General features: G+C 46.0%; 1 protein-coding gene across 1 annotated transcript in view; it reads right to left on the bottom strand.

The window, feature by feature from the left end:
- CHIC2 (cysteine rich hydrophobic domain 2) overlaps positions 1–553 on the bottom strand; it is a 30,797-nt gene extending 30,244 nt beyond the window's left edge. Inside the window, exon 1 of the mRNA XM_058023980.1 lies at positions 338–553. Coding sequence (XP_057879963.1) covers positions 338–456 — 119 coding nt within the window. The 5' untranslated portion in view covers positions 457–553. The remainder of the gene's footprint in view (positions 1–337) is intronic.
- Between the last annotated feature and the right edge of the window lie 17,619 nt (positions 554–18,172).

Below are 18,172 nucleotides of genomic sequence, written 5' to 3'. Positions count from 1 at the left end.
CCTTACTTCCTGACAGCTCATCATTTTGGACAAATACTTCACATTCCTCTGCCAGTCACAGCCCAAGCCAGTCTTGTTTCCTCATCTCTAGTTAGAGGTTTGCACCCGCCTGCGAGTTTCCAGGCGGCTCCCGGCTGCCCAGTGGGGCCGACAAGAGCCCTCTCGCAGCCCCACGGACGCAGGGGAAGGGCGGCAGCCCCGCCGGTGCTGCCCACGCCCACCCCCCGACTTGCCCCAAGTTGTACCCCCGAGCCCGGCGCTCCAGCCGCCCCCGTCCCGCCGCCCGGGCCTCCTCCGCCGCCCGCCCCGGCCGCGCAGGCCCCGGCGCGGCCCTTACACGGTGACATGGCCAGAGCCGCGCACCACCACCGGGTCGGGGGAGTACTTCAGGAGCTGCTCCTCCAGCGCTCGTTCCTCGTCCTCCTCCTCTTCGTAGATCTCATCGAAGTCCGCCATGGCCGGGCCGGGGCGTCCGGTGAGCCACAGGAGCCGGGGCGACGCGACGGCAGCCGGCCAGGGAGGCACACAGGAGGGTCCGGCGGGGGCGCCCCGGGGCCGGGCCAGGCCGGGCCGGGCGGCAGCGGGGCCGCGGCAGCGGCTGAAGCGGCGGCGGCTCCGGGCGGGGAAGCGCCCGTCACCCTCCGCGGGGGGAGGGGGCGAGGGGCGGGGCAGGAACAACAACAACAACATCCGGCCCCGGCCCCGCCCCCCCGCTCGGGGCCGCGCCGGCCGGGGCGGGCCGGGGGCGGGCTGGCGGCAGCCGGGGTGTGAGGGGCTCCGGGAGCGCGGTGCTCCCAGGGGCACGGAACGGCTGCGAGCGACCACAGCGGTCATCGGGTCCAACCCCCTGCTCGAGCAGGGTCTTCCTAGAGCGCAGGGCATAGGATTGTGTCCAGACGGTTCCTGAGTGTCTCCGGTGATGGAGACTCCACAGCCGCTCTGGACAATGTGTTCTGGAGTGTGGTCACCTGCACAGTAAAGAAGTTCTTCCTCCTTCCACACTGCGGTGGAGCTTCCTATACATCAATTCCTGGCCGTTGTCCCTTTTCCTATTGCTTGGCACACCTGAGAAGAACCTGACTCCATCCTCTGACATGCTCCCTTGAAGATTCTGATAGATACTGATTAGGTCCCCTCTCAGACATCTCTTCTCAATGCTGAACAGGACCAGCTCCCTCGACCTTTGCTCAACCTTTGCTCGACCTTGGAGAGAGAGAAATCGCTCTCCAATCCCTCACTCATCTTTGTTGCCCTCCACTGGACCTGCTCCAGGAGCTCCATGTCTCTGCTGCCCTGAGGAGCCCAGAGCTGGGCACAGCACTCCTGATGTGGCCTCACCAGGCCTGAGTAGAGGGGCAGGATCACCTCCCTCAGCCTGCCCTTCCCAATGCAGCCTAGAATACCATAGGCCTTCTTCACTACGAGACTTTAACCCTTTTTTGGGTGTCCATGAAGCCCATGGCTGAGGGCAGAGGGTGGTGTGGATGGTGTGTTTGGACATCTGCTGTGAGCTCAGGGGTTGCCCACCAGTGCCTCTGGAGCAGGCAGTGTAAGGAAAGTGGCCCCTGGCCAAGGCTTACCTGCTCATGTGGAGGCTGAGACCAGCATGTCCTTTGGTGCTATCAGTTCCTGGATCTGCCATTCCTGCGGCAGCCTTGGATCCTCCATGGAAAGGATCATGCTAAGACCACTGTTTGCAGAGCAGAGGAACAATGAATTTGCAGAGGAACAGCCCCTTTAGGACTACATTGATGAATGCTAAGCAGAAAACCCTAAAAATGGCAGGGATTCTTCTCTCTTGGCAGTTTTGGTATTTTTCATAACCAAAACTTAAGACAAAGACTGGAAAATGCCAGTGTGGGCATAATGACCTCAGCAACAGGTAGGCCATCAGCTGGTGTGACTACAGTGGAAGGCAGTGTGACATGGGATATAGCACTAGTAGGATGGCATTTTAAAAACGGGGAGCAGATCTTTTTTATTTGACAGAGTGAACTGGAGTGGTGGATTATGTACTTACAGCAGTATCTAATATATAATGGCAGAGGGTTCAGCCTGAAACAGTCAAAAAAAAAAAAAAAAGGCAAATCTGCTTATCACAGAATGCCTTGGGTTAGACAGGATGTTAAAGATCATCAAGTTCCATCCTGCCCTGCTGTGGGCAGAGACACCTTCCACTAGACCAGGTTGCTCAAGGCCTTATCCAGCCTGGCCTTGGACACTTCCAAAGATGAAGCATCCACAGCTTCTCCAGGCAGCCTGTTCCAATGTCTCACCCTCACAAAAAATGTGAAAACTGTGTCTTTCTCTCACAGTAAATAATTTCTTGCTAATGTCTAATACATGTCTTTGTAGAAAGTCCCTCTTCATCTTTCATGTAGGCCTCCTTCAGGTATGCAAGCCACCTTCAGGTCACCTGGAAGCCTTCTCTTCTCCAGGCTGAACACCTCAAATTCTCTCAGCATTTCCTCCTAGCAGAGGTTTTCCAGCCCTCTAATCAACTTGGGGGCCCTTCTCTGGACTCACTACAGCAACTCCATGTCCTTCCTGTGTTGGGGACCCCAGAGTTGGGTGCAAAATTCCTTCCAGGTGGGGTCTCATCAGAGCAGAGGGGCAGAATCCCCTCCCTGCCCTGCTGCCCACGGGGCTCTGGATGCAGCCAGGACACCTTTGGCTCTCTGGGCTGTGAGTGCCCATGGCTGGGTCATGTCCAGCCTCTCACAGCACCCTCAAGTCCCTCTCAGCAGGGCTGCTCTGGATCTGTTCATCCCCAGCCTGTGTTCATGCTGGGGCTGCCCCAACCCAGGTGCAGCACCTTGTGCTTGGTCTTGTTAAACATTTGAAGATTCCACTTCTTATGCTTGTCCAGGTCCCTCTGGATGGAACCCCATTCTCCAGGTGTGTCAACCCCACCTCTCAGCTTAGTGTCACCTGCATATTTGCTGGAGGTGCATTAGATCCCTTTGTCTACATCACTGATGAAGATATTAAACAGTGCTGGTCCCAATACAGACCCCTGAGGGATATCATTTACCACTGATGTCCATCAGGAGCTGTTGACCTCCACCCTCTGGATGCAACCATCCAACCACTTTCTTATCCATCTCACAGCCTACCCCTTAATTCCATCTCTCTCCAATTAAGAGAAAAGGATGTTGTGAGCTTTAACAGGCTTTACAGAAGTCCAGACAAATGACATCTGTAGCACTCCCCTTGTCCACTTTCATTAGTGTGACAGGAATTCTGCATTCCCCTTTACTTTCCTAGTACTTCGTATATCTTATTTACAATAGCCTCCTTTTCACATTATAATTTTTGCTTTGAAACCTGCAGGGTTTTTTTCCTAGCTTGTTTCAGTACATCATAGAATCATAGAATGTTTGAGTCAAAAGGGACCTTAAATATCATCCAATTCTCCTGCCATAGGCAGGGGAACTTCCACTGAACCAGATCACTCAAAGACCCATCCAGACTACCCTTGAACGCTTCTAAAGAGAGAGTACCCACAACTTCTCAGGGCAGCACATTCCAGTACTTCACAACACTCAAAGGAAAGAATTTCTTACTGACATCTAAATGTAAACCTATAGTGTTTCAATTTAAGGCCATTTCCCCTTCTCCTATCACTACAGGCCCCTGTAAAACCTTCCTCTCCAGCCTTTTGTAGGCTCCCTTTAGGTACTAGAAGGCTGATGTGAGCTCTCTACAGAGCCTTCTCCAGGCTGAACAATCCCAACTCTCCCAACCTACTTTCAATGGAGAGGTGCTTGATCCCTCCAGTCATCTTTGTGGCCCTCCCCTGGGTTTGTTATACTGATCAGTTTATTTTCTGAAAGACTACGTTGCCACTCACTCTCCATTACTCATAAAGATCCTCACGGTGTATTCCTCAGGTGCAGAGTGTACACAAAGATGTGATGATGCTTACTGCTCTGTGTAAAACCAGGGTAGAAGCAGTGTGGTTGTGAGGGAATCCAAGACACTGGCAAGGCAAAAACAGCATTTTGTGCTGTCACACTAGAAAAATGTGACAGTATTTCTATCATGAGCTTCTTGTAGCAGGTTTCATTTCCTAAATAATATGATTCTACAGAATAACACAGAATTCACCTGAGTAATAATGCACTTTCATACTAGTATGTTTAACTCATGGGGTTTTTACTTAGTTCCTCTTCTTACATGTCTCACACAGAAGTTGCATTTAGCAGGACTGATGGCTCAATAATTCCGTCTAACAGTCGATTGAGTAAGTGGACTAAATTTAATACTGGCAAAAGCAAAAGAAAACCCAGTAGTTTCAATGAAGCTATGCCTCCTTGTTCTACCTCACTCTACAGATGAATTTGGTAACCAGTTTGTTTTCAGATACCTGTTTCACAGTAGCAGATGGATAATCAGGGTTAGTGCTGTGCAGCGCAGCAGCACCATGCTGGAAGTCTTGGAAATGACATTGAAGGGATGGGCTTACCTACGTCACACTGAAGCCCTTGGAGCAGTGCTGCAAGGACCAGGAAATGTTGGGGGTCCCAGATCCCTGTGCTGTGTGGCATGACAGGCTTGGTTAGCTCACTTGATGGATTTGAAATAAGACAAGAGAAAGAAAGTCCCAAGCCTCTCAATCTCGATTTAGGTGTACATTACTTGCCTAACAAATGCCAGTTCCACAGTCTGCAGTTTCCAGGTGTTCGGTATGTGGCAGCATTTAATAGATGAAGAGCTGTGGCAGGCATGATGTGGAAGTTCTAAGGTTCTAGGCTGAGGTGCCCATGGTGCTTCAGTGTGTGTTCATAGCACCTGTGCTCAAAGCCTTCAGCATTGGACTCAGCAGTACTGGACTGCCCTCAGAGGCTGCAAGGAGACTCCTCATTTTGTGCAGCTTGTTCTACCACCTGCACTAAAGAAGGCAGACCTCTCCTTTGTTTCAAGAAGTATCAGTGAGCTGTCACTTCTCCACTGCTGATGTGTCCCTGCTATGTACCAGCCCTGCCACCAGCCACGTACTTCCAAGTCCATGCCTTCACATCACAGAGTTTGCTGGTGACTCTTTTGGTGTCTACTCTGACCCGGCATTGTGGGACTCCCACTTACAGTTCCTTATCTTTTCCTTGGAAACAGTGAGAGCAATGCCAGGCTCATACTGATTGCATTTTTAAGCAACTTAACTCTCATTATATCTAAATAAAGGTGTTAGGCTTAGAGTCCAGATTGGGGAGCATTGTGCTGTTGTTAGAGGTAGGAATGCCCTCCCTCCCCAGTGTATTTCCTTACTACATTAGGGGAGAACTGATGCCATGTACAGATCTCTCTAACAGAAGTAAGTACTCACTGTCCTCAGAGTTGCTCTGTAAGAATTGCCTACTGTAATCTAAAGGAGACTTTGAATAATTTCCTTTTATGCAACTCTTTATTCCAGTTCCCCATCTTCTGATTTCTGCTTTTTTTTTTACTTTCCTTTCCTTTATTGTTTGTCCCTCTCCTTTTTTCTGTGTTTCTGTCCCAGCTCCCCCTTTGTAATTGCTTCTTTCCCCTTCTTTCCTCTGGCATCTTTCAGTTGTTACTCACCTCATTCCTCTCACAGTCTTTGTCTTGTTTCTCCCTGTCTTTTCCTTTGTTAATTAGTACATTGTCTTCTGAAGGAAATTGTTTCACGCAACAGGGCATCAAAGAGCAAGCAGCAGGTGCAGGCGTAACCTTGTTCTTTGAACTCCTACCACTACTCAATAGCAAAGCAAAGCTGGCAGGAAAAGCTTCTCTTTCCCTGATTAATTAGGGGAAGAGAGGTAGCCAGAAGGAAAACAAGAGTGAGTGGTGACAGCAAGGGAAGGGGGCAAGCAGGGATGGTACAGAAGCCAGAGAAGAGGAGATAGAAATAATGTACACTGCAGAGGGAGTTTAACAAAGCCTCAGACCTGTAGCAAACCAGCCATTTACAGCAAACCTTCAAGGGCACCCACATCAGGCTGTGCTTTTCTTGATGACTTGGTCTGCTCTGGGACCTGGTCATCAGTCCCTTCTCTTGACACAGAGCCCCACATCTCTGGCTTGGCTACTCTGTCCTGCTTAAATGTCCCATTGCTCCTGACAAATCTGAATAAAGTGAATCTGATAATGTACATGTTTCTGCTAATGGTAAATCAAATAGAATTTCTAAAAAAATTATTTACAGTGTTGCAGAAACATGAAAAGGAAAAGTCAGGAACGGGCACATAGCTAAAACTCACACAACAGAACTTACTGTTTGTCACGGCATTGTATTTGTTTGTCTGACCAATTTCATTATGTCATTTCTTGCTGATTAACTGATTACTTTGCAAAATCCCTGTAAACGCCAAATAAACAAACCAAAATTTTCTGTGCAAAAATCAGAGGGAAGTCTTGGCACTAGACCATCATGGTAAGTCATATTCCTGTTTCTGAATTTATGATGAGGGATTGAGTGAGCTTTTAGATTAAAAAGGTATGTTGAATCACTCCAATTCATGTCCTTTTTTATTAGTTTTTTTTTTTTTTTTTCCTTCTGTCAAGCAATTGATTTTATTTTCCTTTTGGTCCAGCTTCCTATTTTGCATGAGGTTAATGAGAGGAGTTCAAAAGATACCTCTATATAGAAGATAGTATTTCTGAAAGAGACTCTTTATATCATAAATAAAGTACAGAAAGCATAGATTGCATGTCAAGAGAAAAGCAGATGCTTCCTTTTCATAATTCCCTTAACATAAAACAAAACGAAGAATGGAGTCCTTGTAGTTTCAAATCTGTTAAAACTGTGGATGGGTGGAGTTGGATACTCCTGATCTTTCAAGGACCAAATGACTGCACATTTCTGAAGGCAGAATCTCCAAATCCATGAAGAATTTGTGATACTCTTGACTTAAAGACCTACTTGTGTTTCACATAACCTACAGGCAGGATAAACTCTTGGCTGTTTTTAGGCATTACACCGGGTTTTGTTTTCTTCTTGGAGAACTCATTGACATGTAACGTACATGACAATTTGTTTCTTCTTTATCAATATTAGAATCTAATACAACATGCTGCTTGTTTGTTTTTTTTTTCTATAATCACATCAATTAAACAGAAACACACAAAAACGTTTGTATTTGATTTAAGATTAATTTAGCATTGAAACTGATGGGGTTTTATTCAGTGCTGGGAGACCAAAAGCATAAAGTCCACTAAAGCAAAATATAAACTAAATCATATAAACATGCAAATGGAACAGCAAGTTCTAGGTTTTAAAAACATTCTTAAAACAGCAGATGTAGAATATCAATCCTTTCTTCAGAAAGTCACCTTTAAGAACAGTATCTGCTGGAAGTGCTGAAAACAAGTATAAAGGAGTAATGCAGGCTGAGTCCTCTGCTGTATGTATCAGAGATACAGATACTGTAACTTGGGTAAAGCTGTGGTCAACTTCTATTCTAAAAAAATTGAACTAAAATGTGCCCCACACCAAAATGGTCAATGACAAATGCAGGCCTCCCCCAGCTGCTATTGGAGTGAACAATCCCGCCTCCCTGAATAACAGCACAGATTTTAAACTAATGTCTTTATTTTTTCTTGTTTCTTTGTTTTTCCCTCCTTCAGTGCCTTCTTGTAGTTTATATTTATTCTGAGGACAGCTATTTTCCTCTTGGCAAATATGACTGAATGACTAAATTGTTTACTTACTGCCTTAAAGAAACAGTGGGTGACTTACTTAACTACTGCAACTGAACTATAAATCTCAAAGTCACTGTAAAAAGAAGTAGCTTTTATATGATGAAATTGTTAAAATAAGATCTACTAATCTGTATTAAGGTGAAATGCCTTCATGTAACATATTTTAGAGAATTAGACAATGCCTTTGTCCATTTCTGCTTGAGAATAGAGTGCTAAAGATTTTATCCTGCTTAAAGACAAATACCCTCTGCTATGCCACCCACATGTGCCCAATCTGTTGGAAAACTAGAACTATGCAGTCCTTTAGGATTGAGAACATAATTCTTTGCCTGTCAGATTATTCTGATAAATTACATTATAATTACTTCCTCATTAGTTACTGTGACAAATGTGGATCTAAAGAGAACAGGGAAGGATATCTTTCATTTTAAATGATCAAAACCTGAACAATTGAGATTTCCTCTGAATACTTTCAAGTTCACTAATATTTGGGAATGCTAACATGCTCATTCCTATTGCATATAAGCAAAGAGAGATTTCTAGCATCAGTCTCTTTCAAAAATGTCAATTTTTATTTTCATTTGAAAATATTTAAAATAGTATCCTTTCTGCTTCCAAGTAGATATTTTTTCTCTCTGACAGTATTGGGCATCATCCTTAAATAATAAAAAAATAGATATTATTATTATGAGTTGTTTAAAGTGTGAAAAATTAATGTATAGTGGAATATATTACATTCCTAGAGCATGATTTCATTGAGGAAGGTAGAGAACAAATAACAATTCCAACCTCTGTGGTAAAGCATGACAGAGGGGAATAATCTGCAACTACAAAGGAAATTTACTTTCCTTTCAAACCAAGGGAAACATTGGGAAAGAATATCCTTTCTTCAGCATCCAGATCCTTCGAGTTCATTTTTGACTGCTGGCAGTCTCACCCTAAGCATTGCCTGATGCAGCTCAGTGCAAGTCTGTGCTTTATCCCATCACCTTGTGAGTGCTACAGTTTCTTGATATGCATGTGAAGAAGCAGCAGAGGAAAAAGTTGCACATCTGATTCAAAGGCACTTTGTGATCAGATTCACTGCAGGGGAATCCTTTAAGACATTGTAGCAGAGTTTTGCTCCCCTCAAAGAGACTAGAGTATGAATTCCATCCTGAGCAGAGAATTAAATCAGGGAAGTTTGGGTAACTTATCTGTTTGTACACAATGGCCAACTTGTACCAGAATGTCCTTGCAAGCAGGAGAATAACCCATGAAAGTTCTTACCCACAAAGGAATAGGAAAGCTGCATTAGGCTACCTCTGCCCAATGAGTTATTAAAGTACAATCAGATTCAGCAGACTCTGCAATTCTTCAAGGTGCCTTATGAAGCACTGTAAAATACTGCAGGATGCTGAAAAATAGATTTTGGGTAAAATCTCAGTTCTGCAGCTGTCTTGCTCTGGAACCTTGGACAAAATAAATTGTTTGATTATGTACACCTTTCCCACAGTGGGTGAATTACTGGCAGGACTCTTTATTAATTGGGATGCTCCCAGGGGTTTTTCCACTGGGTAGTATCTTAACATACAAGTGTTGTTTCTATGTGTGCATCTAGGAAGTGTGATCATGGCTTTTATTTTTATTTCTTTGGTATCCTTGAAAGACCTTTTGTAGCTCTGGAGAATGAGCTGACCTCTTTTGTTCCCCTAGCCTGAAAAAGGTCATATTTTGTTTAACTAACCTTTGAAAACACCAGGCCAAATTCTACTCCCACTGCACCATTCAAATAGCTGAAGAGTTATTCTGTCTTCTAGCTCTGAACTGAGAGTAGTATTTTACCCAAAGCTTTCCATCTTCTGACTTGTAACTAGCCTGTCTTAGTACGTCTGAGAGTGCAGACAGCCACACCTCTTATACACTGTAGTGTTACTTGTATTCTAGACACATGCATGTTTTAATAGGAATATTCATTCCTTGGCTCAGCTGAAGTGTAAAAGAGAGAACACAGACTGCTAATGTGGACAGAGTTGTGTCTGAAGTACTCATAAAACTTTGGACTCCTTTTTGGCTGAGGTTTTTTCATCTGGTCTATGTATCATAGTAACTTTTTGCACAATAAATTTGTGATTTTTACCTTCATAGTTACATCTTCTACCAGCTTATGTTCCAGTACTACTTCTTTCTTCAGAGGCTTCATACTGTTTTAGATTATTTGGTTGATTTGGGGGAGTTTCTTTCATTTTAATGTGTTGGGGTCTTTTTCCTAATTTTATAAAATTATTTTTAAGACTTCTATAGTTTTATTTTTTTTTATTATATTTTGACATAGCCTCAATATTATAGCATATTAAATAAGCTTTGAACTAATACACTTAGACAAAATCATAAAACATGTGAAATTATTTTGTTTCCATGAATTTTTAAACAGAAAGCTTCAAATACAAGCTTATACAATGTATTCATGAGAAATAAGAAGAGGCAGACTATGCAAAACTTTTTTGTATTTTTTTAATAAAAACCTTCATCTTGGTTTCATTTGGATGTGCTCATATTGTGTCCTTCTTCAATATATTACTTTCTTCATAGGAAAGCAGGAGTGGAGTACCTCTAGCCTGTATTTTACTCAGACTCTACTTCCTGAAACTTTTGGGTTTGTTCCTGTATTTTAAATTGAGGCTAAAAATGTGCATAAAAAGATGAATGTGATAAAGGGCTGCTTCCAGCTACAGGCATTGGATATTTGTTTTCACATAACAGCTGCTCAGGCAGAGCTAAGACTATATTGTGAAAATAGAACTGAAGAAAGGAGAGGATTAGTTTGTTTCTTGTAGAGCTTTACAGATTGTATCAAAATCAGACCAAAGTTTATTCTAACATACGAAAAACTGTGACCATTTTGGCACATATGGCTTTTATTACATGTTGTAATAACAAGTGTAGAAACAGAAAAAGCCCAAACAAAAGCAACAGTTCCTGTTGGAGCAGAGGCAAAACACTGAACAGGCAATGAACTGGGTTGGTATAGGGTAGAGGACAGGAAGGATGCAGCAGAGCACTACTTCCACACTTGCTCTAGGTGCTCTGTGGACCTTAGTTTTTAGGAGCACAAATCCAGCATATTTTTTAGATAACACATTTCCTGAAATAATGAACAAATTAAATCAGTACTGTTTCAAAATGGATGTTAAGCAGAGTTTGTATGTGTCTTCAGAAAAAATCCCATAACGTCAGAGACTGTTACATAACAGTCAGAAATGTGTCAAGTTTTCTCTTCAAATTACTTCTATTTCATATGCCTATTGGTTGATCCCACAAGGAGTTCCAGAACCTCATTTCTCTCATAGTTAGAAGGAGATTTTTCCTTTTTTTTTTTTTTTGCTAAATTTCTACATGGCCAGAGTATATCCACCTGTTTTTATGATGATACTCTTCTTTGTATGGAGTAGCTCTTCTCTCTTTTGGATATTTACTTCACTGGTATAAACAAAAATCATGTCTCCTCTCTCTGAGTCTTCTCTTCTCATTGGGTTCCATGTTCCTCTGATGCTATACTTCTAAAGCTGTTCACTGGATGTGCTCTGATTTAGTTTTTTTCTGAGATGGACATAGAAATCTGTCTGCCATCACTGATGAGGTTTCTCCACACACAATGTCATGGGCTTTGACCATCTATATGGGTTTCTCCATGTATGGTTGACATACTCCAGAGTCCACACGCACAGTATTTCTCTCTGCTTAGTGCAGTGGCCTTGCCTGTCCTACTCGGTCATGCCTGTCACCTGGCCACACCACAGAGATGCTTTGTAAACATGGATAAATGTGTCTGGGTCGTTAATGTCACATTCAGGTGTGGAGCTCCAAGCTTGTTGTTTGTCACTGCGCTTCTCCCAGTATGGCACTCCAGCCTCCACAGGTACTGACTTCACCTCTTTCCTATGAATAGTGAAGGCCTATTGGCTGTGGCAAGGAAACAAACAAGGTCATTCAATTCCTTCTGAGACTTATTCTTGAGGAGCTCCATCATAACTGTATTCCTCTCTGCTTTCTGAATTTGGAGGGGTTGTATCATCTCTCCTTAGGTAATTCCTTCATCAGGCTACAGGTCTTGAACTATACCACATCCATACTTTCATTACAGGAAAAATAAAGAAATTATAACCATTTTATTTGTTTAGGTTGCGTGAATTAAACTCAAAATTTACAGTTTTCTGACTGTGAAATAGTTAGCTCCTACAATATGATGATAGGTTTGATGACCTCTTCATTTTTCTCGCAGCAGCATTGAATGTCCATTCCTGTTAACCTGCCTTTTAAAAATGTGGTAATTGCTCTGGTAGAAAATTCAAAAGCCTGCTTCTTGGTCACTATTGGGCTTAGGTCACTATTAGAATGCTTCAACCTAACCATGACACCTGAGGATCAAAATTCATGAGGTCTGAATTTCAAGGAGAGAAATGGAGTGGGACGTTTAGTATTACACAGAATCTCATGTTCTTTATTGGACTGGGGCCTGCGATACTACAAAGTATCACTCTTGTGTTGATTTGTGGTGCATCACTGTACAACCAAAACAGATTGTGATTGGTGTGTTCAAGAGTCCACAGCAGCATTTTGAATCCTTGTTCTGACTCACATAACCTTGGGGTTTCATCTCCATCTCCCAACATAAAACTTCACTGAGGCTGCTGCAGGGGTTTTACTTTATTCCCTTTAAAGATACACCATCACAGCTTTCTCTCACATATATCATGTGTAGCAGCTAACAATTCTAGCTGTTAGAGCTGTAAACAGCAGCCATTAATGAAACCAGGGCCCAGACCCCCTGTAGTGTCTGGCCTGATGCTGCCCCATACCTGAAGAGTGCAAGAAACATGGCAGACTCAGAGAAATATCAGACAAGACTGTGGGTAATAATCTCACTAGGTATTTTCTTATTCAAGCTCCTTCACATGATCTCTTGTAGAAGTGCACTCTGGTGAGGAGACACAGACAAAAGATTTTTGCTTCCAGACACTGAAGGGAACACATCAAAGTGCTAACACTCTTTTTAAGAAGGTGGAAGAGGAAGAGAATTAAGGCCTACACCTGCATATATATGAGCAGATCTGCTTGACTTAGGAAGAGCCTCGTGAATTTCCCCCCCAAATAAAATACATAACAGAATTTAGCCTTCTGGCTGCTCTTTACATGAAAGACAGTTGTGTCTGTGGGCCTGCAGGTGAAAGCAAAAGGCACTGAAGAGTGGATGAAGGCTGCTGCTGGAGGACTTTGGAAACTGTCAGTCAAACATATGGGATCATAGTCGCCCTGGAGGACTCATGTAGAAATTTGCTATTAATCGTGTGAATGAGTAACTTTGTGGACAGCACCAACAGCGTGGAGTAGCATCATCTCTCCAAGAGCTGGAAGGGGTTGAAAGACGTAGCAGGTTTCTTCCTAGAGAGAGGTGGCCGCTCCCGCTCCAGCTGGAGCTCCGTGTCCCGCCATCCTCCACCATCCCCACTCCAGGATGTGCGAGAGGGCCCTGGGGCAAGAGGGGCTGGCAGTCCCGGGCGGGGTAGCCGGGGGGCTGTCCCTCCTCAGCGCAGGAGTGCCCCTTCATTCCCTCGGAAACGGCCCCGTTTCCTGCAGGGGGAAGGGGGTGCCGTGCCAAGTTCTAGGTGGGGTAATTTATGACCGGGGATGGAGGCAAGGGAAATCTCTCACGGACGGGAAGGGCATCTGCGAGGAAAGGGGAGAAGCTGCCTTCCCTCTCCTCAGCCCGCTGTCAGCCCGCAAACCCTCGGGTGAGCTCCCTGGCTGCGAGCCGGTCTCCGGAGAGAGGCTTCACGCCCCTGCCCTCTGGGGCCGAGAAGGAAAGGCGGGTGCCCGAAGACGGGCAGAGTTCAGTTCGAGGAGTGGTGGAGGAGGATCTCGGCCTCGACTCTGCCCTGTTCCCCCAGGCAGTAAGCGCGGGCGGCCCTGAGCCCTCACACCCCCGGGGCACGGTTCCCGTTCCCGGCTCGGCCGCCTCCGGCTCCGGCCCCTGCCCTTAATGAGATTCTTTGAAATCCAAAAAAGCGAGATTTAATGTTACATCCTTATCTTTGGAGGAGCGCGGTTTTCTTGCCGCGGCGACGTCACTTGTTAAACAATCCGCGGCTGAGCCCCTGAAAAGAGAGGCATTGCACCCTTCGTGCTGAATACGCTTCTCAGTGCGCCTAACGCCAAGGCCTTTTGATGTCTCACAATGCGTGTTACGCCCAAAGATTGTCTCTTTGGACAGATCTACAACGCTTGGCTTCATGTTTGGAAGTTAAATGGACAGCGAGGTTGTAGAAACTCCCACGCTTGAAGCTGGCGCAGACACTCGGTACTTTCGCCTGTTACTTTCCATGAGTGAAAGCGGCAGGGGTGGAGGGAAGGGGCTGCTGGTTTAATCCGTGCTCTGAGGCAAAGGGAGGGGGGGAAAGCAATCCAGACTTTTCCTCTCTTTTCTTTTCTTCAGTTTATTCTTTGGCAGCCTTAAAATAAGAGCTATGTGCAAAGCGTGCGCCCTGCCTAGGTAGCTTGTGTCTGGAAGTCGCTGGCAATGTTGCTGCTCCATGAAATCAAAATTTATGATTATTCAAATGTTGGGGACTGTGAAAAGAGAGGAAGAAAGAGAGAAAATTAATATTGCAGCTGTTCTTCTGATTAATGAGAGATAATTGCTCATGAAAAGTCACCCCTGTGGCATTTTGTTGTCTCCTGGATCTTTGTTCTTTTCCACTATTATTGAGGACTTTCTTGAAGACTAAGCGGTTCTTTTCAATTTTTGGTATTCAGAAAGTGTTGCTTGGTTACAGATAATGGAGAAATCTCGGGCTATATTGGGTAAGATGTGCCACAGACAGCAATATCACAATGCCACTTTCAGAAAAGGATGGATACAAGTTAACGATGCGCTTTCAATAAAACATTAATAGACTTGTTCACGCTTTTATAATGACCTCCTTAATGGGAGCTGGGGGCAAGTCCTGAAGATTGCGTTCACTTCAGAAAGGCCAGCGTCGGGATTGCCGATCACTTTGGAAACTAATAGGAAATCAATGTTAGAGTAGCGAATAAATGCGATTATAGCGCAGGAGCCTGCGGCCCCTTTCTTACCCACGCAAGACTTTATTTTGAGCGGGACTTTGCCGCCCGGGAACTGCCCCAGCCCGGGGCGCAGCCTGCCCAGCGCCACCGCATGTCACCCCGGTGTGATGTTTGTGGCCACGGCCGCTCTGCAGGTGTTGTTTAGGGTCTGTTGTTTTTAGTTTGGGTGTTTATTTGGGGGTTTTTTTTGGTTGGGTTTTTACTGGGGTTTTTCGTTTTGTTTTGTTTTTCTGCTTGAAGCGTGTCCCCGGGCTGCGGCGCTTTCCGCTGAGGCAGCTCCTCCCGTGAACTCCGCGGAGATGCGCGCCTGAAAGCCAGCGCTTTCTCCGGGCGGGCATGCCGGGGTGGGGGAGGGAAGGGAAAGAGTTGCTTTTGTCATTTAAGCCGTGAATCTCTTCTACATAAAGGTGTTAGAGACATCTGGAAGAAAAGAGGGACCAGCACCCAGTCCTGCGCTCGGCGGACCAGGGGAGCGGCTCTGATGTTCTTTTTGAACTGCTCCACTTTCAAAAGGGGGCAATTTCGTTACATTCTCATTTGTTACACTGTCTTGAACTAAAGGCAGACAAAGCTATACTCTGTCACCCCGAGCAGAATGAAGGGAATCAAAGGATTTTCCCTTAAAAGGACTAATTTTCTCCTTGAATTATGAAAGTAATGGCTAGGTAACAGCCTGTGCTCTGTACCCAACTGCTTAATACCTTCTAAATCCTTCCACGTGGCTCTCCCAGTCGTAGCAATTAGAGCTCATTATAGGCTCATAAGAGCTCTCATTTCGGGGATTACTTAATGGACAATGAAATTTTATCGGACAGAATTATTGAAAAATAAAATTGTAACGAGGCCGATGTGATGTGGGCGCACGCCTTGCATCATTCCGCCTGGTTTGGGATGTCTTTGCTTTCAAATGACTTCTTTTCTTGCTCTGGCTCTCAGAGCTGGGTTTTTCTTAGTGTTTTCTCTCTCCCTCTCTTTTATCACTGCGTTTGGTTTATTATAACAATTACAAATTGCAATTTTGATCCGACTCTTTCTCTGTTTGCCTTCCCTTACGACAGCCCCCTCCCCAGATCCACTCTATCACTGCAGACAGCTTTTTCCACAGAAGGTTGAGGCTGTAGTATTATATTCTCATTTTCCAGAATAGCCTTTCCTAAAGGAAAACAAAAAGAAAAAAAATTAAAAATTAACATAAAATACAGATATTAGTTCAAATCTTCTCCAGATGTACTTTGCTTTAAACTGGAAGAGCCGAACCAAAGAGTGCCATGCTTGTGCACGGTGACCGTGGCAGGATCTCACGGGCCCCACCGGAGCTCAGGAAGAGCCCCCGGGGATCCCCAGGCCTCGGCGGGCGGCGGGGCCTCGGCTGAGCCCTGGGCAGCACTTTGGGCAAAAGTAGGTGAGGTCGGAGCCGACCCGCCTAAACCCCGCGAGCCCCTAATTGTTGTCACAAGACGCGGGATTAGCGCATTGCTGGAATAGCTGTCTGTTTACACTCAGGAGCCCCCGCCGGCCGGTAAACACTTTCTAATTGAATTCTAATCACATTCAAATAGCCACATAACAGACCTCAGCTGCAATTCATAAAACTTTAATTGCTATCCATAAATCCTCAGATCACCGAGCGCGGAGTGTCCCTAAAAACGCTGTTGCATCGTGCCTACCCGGGGAGGTGCGGGGAAAAAGGGGAGCAGGGCTAGGGGACAGCCGGCTCCTGCACAGGGGGGCCTGCACAGCGGCACTGCCCGCGGCGGGATGGAGATGGGGATGGGGATGGGATGGAGATGGGGATAGGGATAGGGATGGGGTTGAGGTTGAGGACGGGACAGCACAGCACAACCGGCCGAGACCGGGCCCCTCTCTTAGCAAGGCTGCAGTTGCACCGCCGAGCCTTGCTGGTTGCAGGGGCGAGGAAATGCCAGCTCCATCAGAAGGCGGTTTTATTTTGCTGGGTTTAACAGTGAGACGCTGGGTTTGCGTGAGGGATGGTAGGATGTGCGCGACCCGGCCCTTGGGCATGATAACCGCTTCTGAACACGTTTCGGCTATTGCTGCACTCCCGAGTCTCTGTTCAGCCTCTGGTAATCAGGCGTAGTCTGTGTTTTCTGCTTTAGAGCACAATTGTCACTTCCCTTTCCCGTGTCAAGTGGGATGGGATCCGCAGTGTGTTTTAAATGCCGCTTCACATCTGCTAAACAAGAACGCGATAGTCCTTCTATTAACGATAAGTCTCTTCTTAAACTCCCATAAAACAGGTCATTGGAAAATCGCGTAATATGCTGCGAATACCTTGGCTTTGTAATGCACTCTGAAATGCTCCGGAGCCACCGACCGTATTTAGCTGTTTATCCAATTTTACTTTGAATGATTGCTTCAGCAAACTTGGTGGAGATCAAAGAATCCCTCCCTGACATGTTCGCTTTTCATTAGCGCTGCGCACTGCGGTCCTGGAGAGGCCGGGGAAGTTCGCTTGGAAGTTTTCCGTTTAGATACCGTTTGGCTGAGAAGTGTCCAGATACTTGAAGGCTTTGTCCGTTGCAGTAATTGCCAATTTGGCAAGACTCACTTGAGGTGAAAAGGGCGAGGAGAAAAAAAAAGCCACCCAACCCACCCTGCGTGCATATGTATGCACAGACACACAAACGCGCTCCATCCCTAACCCTTTATCCACGGCTGCATCTGTGTACCTGGCTCCTCTGATGCAGAAAGGGCCTCCTGGAGGAGTCCTGAGTGCAGGGAGTGGGCCGGACTGGGGAAAGGTGTTGGCCCCAGGCCTCTGTGGGATCCTTTTGGATGTTCTTTTACTGGGGGTGAGGGGGCCGGAGTTGAACCGCTTGTTTTGGGGCATTACCTGCTCTCACCTCTCCTTCCCTCCCGGCGAGGGAAAGGAGCGTTCTCCTCGGGGAAAGCCCCTGAGCAGAAATTCCTGCCGATTAGTTTTATCCCCAGCATCCCGGCTGTGTTGACAGAGGGACATGCCTGCGAGCGCGACGTGTGACGGGGCCGCGGAGCAGCCGCCCCCTCCCCGCTTTCTCTGCTCCTATAATTTATTTGAGGCGGAGGCAAAGGAGTGAAGTCATCGGGCAACGAGCAAGCACGCACACTTTGCCCCCCTCCCCTACCCCGCTTTGGTCCCCCCCGGCAGCCTCTCCTGCCGGCCTGGGAAGCCGGGGAGATTTAGATCTGCGAGGCTTTCAGCCATCACGTGTTTAAATACTTGATATAAAACCCCGGCGCAGGGGATCCAGGCGGGGGGACTTTAAGACCGGCCCTCTCCAGGGACCCTTTTGTTCAGCTCTCAAACATAAGCACCTTCTCGACTCGCCAGGACTTCAGTGGCAACTTGGCCGAGCAGGAAAACCCGACTTTGGGAGAGCCGCCCCCGGCCTCGCAGCCCTCCGCA

The sequence above is a fragment of the Melospiza georgiana genome, chromosome 5 (assembly GCF_028018845.1).
Source record: "Melospiza georgiana isolate bMelGeo1 chromosome 5, bMelGeo1.pri, whole genome shotgun sequence".
Classification (NCBI taxonomy): Eukaryota; Metazoa; Chordata; class Aves; order Passeriformes; family Passerellidae; genus Melospiza; species Melospiza georgiana.
This window is presented reverse-complemented; position numbering and strand designations above follow the sequence as displayed.